The 4,835-nt window shown below is 37.0% G+C and overlaps 1 protein-coding gene across 1 annotated transcript; it reads right to left on the bottom strand.

Moving 5' to 3' along the window:
• Positions 1–161: 161 nt before the first annotated feature.
• LOC105112577 (probable galacturonosyltransferase-like 9) lies at positions 162–1,950 on the bottom strand. Its single transcript, XM_011008310.1, has one exon. The coding sequence runs from the start codon at positions 1,633–1,635 to the stop codon at positions 478–480; it is 1,158 nt and encodes a 385-aa protein (XP_011006612.1). The 5' UTR covers positions 1,636–1,950; the 3' UTR covers positions 162–477.
• Between the last annotated feature and the right edge of the window lie 2,885 nt (positions 1,951–4,835).

The raw sequence follows: 4,835 nt of genomic DNA, 5'->3' as shown, positions 1-4,835 counted from the left end.
CCTTCCCATCCCAAGAAAGCCCGTGAGCTTGACAAATTAAAATTCATTCCTTTTTCCTTTTTGGCTCTGAGTCACTGTTGAATCCTGTGAGTGACTGTTAATTTAATTCAATGACTAACCAGAACGCAGAAGACAAAGGACATAAGAACTTGAAAACAATGAACAACCAAGTGAATGTATGTATGTTATTCCTCTCTTGATTGCGAATCACATGCACAGAAATCAAATCCAACAAAATAGTTCCAAGCACCGGAACCTGAGGAACAAGGAATTGAAATCCTATATGCGAAGAACATGATAGATGAACACGAAGAATATTCATTCATTCAAAAAGAATTGAACCCCCCAAATCAGCCCCAGCCTTTTAATCTGTACACAGGTATATCAAAGAATAGAATTTCTTCAGAACGTGTAGAAGCAGTAAGCAAACCCAAAAATAAAAAGAATCAACGCACCCCACATCCCCTAAATCTATCATCACAAGTAACTAGAGCCCGTAAAAAATCCCATGGACTGGTGGTCATGGCGAGCATAGTAATACCCTTTGCTGTTACTGATGTACAGATCGTACGGCTCCCAAAGATGATCAAGTTTGCATGGCTTTTTAGCATCAAGTCTAACCCAAGGCTTCCCTTTCCCACTCCAATGTAGCAAGCTGACCGGACCAGGATGCAATGACCTGCAACTCCCTCTCACATTATCCCCACCAAGTCCATGTTGGTTCCATCTATGGTCTATCGCTTCAACATCCCCTGCAAACACGAGCAAAAATGGTGGCAATGAGCCCAACTCATAAATCCTCGTCTTTTTTTGAATCTCCATCCATTTCTCTATCCTCCTCTTATAATCCCCTTCTCTCCACCTCACCAAATCCATCACCATAACCCCAGTGTTGAAGTAACACGGCTTCCTCCTCGCCGACGAGAAAGTACCAGACATAAGCGGGTCGGACCAGAACACGGAAGTGAAATACTGGGTGAAATTCGCATGGCAATACTCGGGTGCCCCGATCACTCGAGACCCGCTAAGCGCGGTGTTCCATAACTTGTGTATGTCGTCGACGACCACTATATCAGAGTCCAGATAAATGACCCGATCCACGCAGAGATCCAACATGTCACCAAGATAGTTTCTTGCGTAATTCAATGGGTTTTCCAGAGCTTGCCGGATTGAAGAAGAGATTAGATTGATTACAGTGTCTTCTCGGAATATATAGACCTTGAAATTCAACGATGGGAAAGTGGATCGTACCAATTGGGTTAAGACCCGTGGGCTTGCCGGGTCGAACTCTGCCGCAACGAAGTGGAAAAAGATGCTTTCTGGGCAGGAAGCGTGTTTGAGAACCGAGTGGACGGCAGCGATTGAGCCACGTAGATACTCAGAATCAAGAGTCATGGCTATGTGGACTAAAGAAGGGTCGCAGGAGGAAACCGAGCGCCCATTGGTTGTTGAAACAGGACAGTCTCTCCCGTTCCGGTAATCCGGCGCTTCAGAGAACCGGAAACCGTTGGGTACCTCAACTGCACCGGTATTCGTCTCCCTCGTCGGTATGGAACGAATCCCGAGGCAAAGTTGAGGGAAAAGAACAACAAGAGTGTAGAGTAAAACGCCGGAGCGTAACCGGAAATGAACCATCTTGGTTAGTTATCTTTTTTCAAAGAGAACAAGCACGGAGAGGGTTTGCTTCCTTTTGAGGGCGTTCTTGCATAAAGAATCAAGAAATGGCAAACTGGAGTCTATTATGATGCATGCGATTTCCAAGAAACGTGGTTTTCTTTTTCTTTCCTCAGTCCCAGAGAGGGACAGAGAAATTTATGAGTAACTCTGTGTATGTGCCTCTCTCTCTCTCTCTCTCTCTGGATTGTGGAAATGGAAATGGAAGTCTGCAAGTTCTTATACACTCTCCATTTACCAGGAGGAGGAGAGACAATGCTAATAAAGCAAGGAAGGAAGGTATAGGATCCTCCTTGCGATTTCTCTTTCTTTCCTTTATTTTGGGTAAACCTCATATTAGTCCTCAATTTTACCTATCGTCTCAATTGAGTCCTTCAACTATAAATATTATCAATCGAGTCCCGTACCTTTCCTCAATTGAATCCTTCTATTGTCGATTTAAAGAGAGCAGGTGTTGGTTAAAATTAAGGTTTAACTAATTTATGATCATAACGTAATTACACTGGTTAATTAAAGCATTGTCATTCTTGGAAAAACAAATACATGTATATTAAAAAGCCCTCCCCTACGTGGGCAGTAATTCTTTTCTGCCCTAGCCCTATCTCCTTCTTATACTGCCTTTAGTTTTCGTAAATCAGTACTTTAAAAAAAAAATTAATGATACTTTGTTTCGTTAAATAAATTGAGGGATCATAGTATATATTCAAATGATATTAATAACCACCTCCATATCTTCGGGGGGGAAATGACATGTAACGCTCTGTGTTTTTTTTAGACACATGACATTGATAGCTTGAGAAGGTTCTTTGGAAAAGTAGGAGATGTGTTATGTTGTTGAATCGAGCACTCAGCGGCGCTGAGGCTTGAAATTGTGGATGTAATGAGAGGTAACGAGCAGCATGATTTTACGTTTGCCACTACAATCTCAAAGAGGTGGCAAATTTCAGGACCTTGGCTTCGATCCGTTTCATTGAATTGTAAGACGAGGAGGCATTATTATTATTATTAGTTCGATTAATTGAAGTATATAATATTCAAATCAAGATTTAAATGGGTAATTGGATTGTGTTTTTACAGTAACCGTTGGGAATAAAATCAGCATGGTCTTTTGGGATTTATTTACATTTAAACCCATCAATACACCTGTCCATTGTCTATATACAAATCCAAGATGCTGCAGTCAGGTTTACACTTATTAACACAACATGAGCAGCACAATTATTCGACGAAAACGAAGCGCCAACCTCCATGAGCTGTACGCTTCAAAACTAAGCTCATCAGACTCTGTTTTTTTATTTCTTTTATTTTAAATAATATTAAATTCTTTTTTTTTGCTTGTTTTATTAAAAATAAATTCAAACTATGTTGCTAAACACACACGCCAAATAAATTCCGTTGACATTCTAATTACCGTCAAGTATGGAAATACACGTAAAAAATAAAAAGCCAGGCAGGCCATACTGAAAGAGGAAGTGAATAATGAAAGCACAGGCAGGCAATCACCTCTCCGACCCTCTCTCTTTCATGTCATTGGGACAAGTAATGTTCCTTTCCTCCAGTAATGAAAAGCCAGCTGCAGCCAGCTGTATGTGCGCGACTTTGATACTGACGGCTCGGATCAAGCCTGGCATAGGCCCCACTTCTCTGTCTTGGCCTTGGATCCCAGCCCACGTGACCACGTGCATTCCAACCCCAACTATTCCCGCAAGTGGAGAGAGAGGGGGGGCGAGGACTCGTATCCCTTGTGTACTGGAAGAGTTTCATTAGTTTTCTTGATATTTTAGATTCAATTTTTAAAGTTAATATTTAAAAGAAATATTAATATTTCTTAAATACATCTAACAATTGATATTAATGACGGTTTTAAATCTTTTTCAATGAAAAGCTTAGCTTTAAAATTGCAAATTGGTGAGAAAATATCTTTACTATAAAAAAAATACAATATCTAATAATATAAATTAAATATAATTTAAAGTATGGTTGGGAGTATAGTTGTAATTATTTTTAAAAATATTTTTAACTTACAAAAGTATACAAATAATATTTTTTTATTTTTTAAAATTATTTTTAAGATTAAAACATTGAAATAATTTAAAAATATCAAAAATATATTAATTTAATATAAAAAAATTAAATTATTTTAAAAACATTTTTAAAATACAGTGTCAAACAAGCCCGCAACCAAGTGTTAATTTCTATAGCATAAAATTATTTTTATAGTTTTATCCAATTATTTAATTTTTTTTAATATATATGATTTTTTCTATTATATTAACGTATTAATGATCAAATAATAAGAAATTTGAGTTGGATAGATATGATTTTCTTTTTACATTACATTAAAATATTAATGATTAAACAATAATAAATTTGAATCTTATCCATTTGGATTTTTTATGATTATATAAAATAATTATATATCTATATAAATTTGAAGTTAAAGTTGTTTAATTTAACATGATATCTTTAAAAATAATACAAAATTATTACTTAAATTTTTTTATTATAATTCAAGTAATAATTACCATACCCCTAACGAAGCCTTCTTATCCCCCCCTGAGGCGTGGTGAATGCGGGATACTCTTTACCAGGCAGGTGCCTCTCGAACGTAGTTTGTATTTACTATTTACCAACGGGCAAGCCGACCAAAAACAAAATAAAATAAAAAAATAAATGGTATTGATTTTATAAATCATGACTTGGAGTCATTAGGTATAAATAAGTCTAAGCGATCAGAATTGGGTAGGTTTAGATATTCCAAACACAAACCAACTTGCCATAAATAACCACTGAAACTCTGACGACTTCCGTTTATTCCTTCAAGACCTCGTTTGGCAAAGTGAATTAACTTCCCCTCCCGTTAGAAAGCCATGTCCTTTAAAGTTCCAACAAGATTGCCCTTATTACCATGCCTTCTCTGCTCTTTTATTTTGGAATAGAATTACTTTCTCTTTACAAAAGAAGGGCAGTGGAATCATGGGTTTTTTTAACAACGGGTGTGATGTAAGGTAAGGTAAATTAAAGTGAATTTACAGTGATCAAAATCAGGATTTTAATCGCCGTAATAAAGATCTTATTCTTTTTTTTTTTCAGTACAATGAGAAAAGAAAGAAGAACAAATTAGCCTTCATTGCCCCCTTCGATGGCTAGTACTCAGTAAG

The sequence above is a fragment of the Populus euphratica genome, unplaced genomic scaffold, assembly GCF_000495115.2.
Source record: "Populus euphratica unplaced genomic scaffold, PopEup_1.0 scaffold351.1, whole genome shotgun sequence".
Classification (NCBI taxonomy): Eukaryota; Viridiplantae; Streptophyta; class Magnoliopsida; order Malpighiales; family Salicaceae; genus Populus; species Populus euphratica.
The sequence above is the reverse complement of the archived record's forward strand: the minus strand, read 5'-3'. Positions and strand labels throughout refer to the sequence as shown.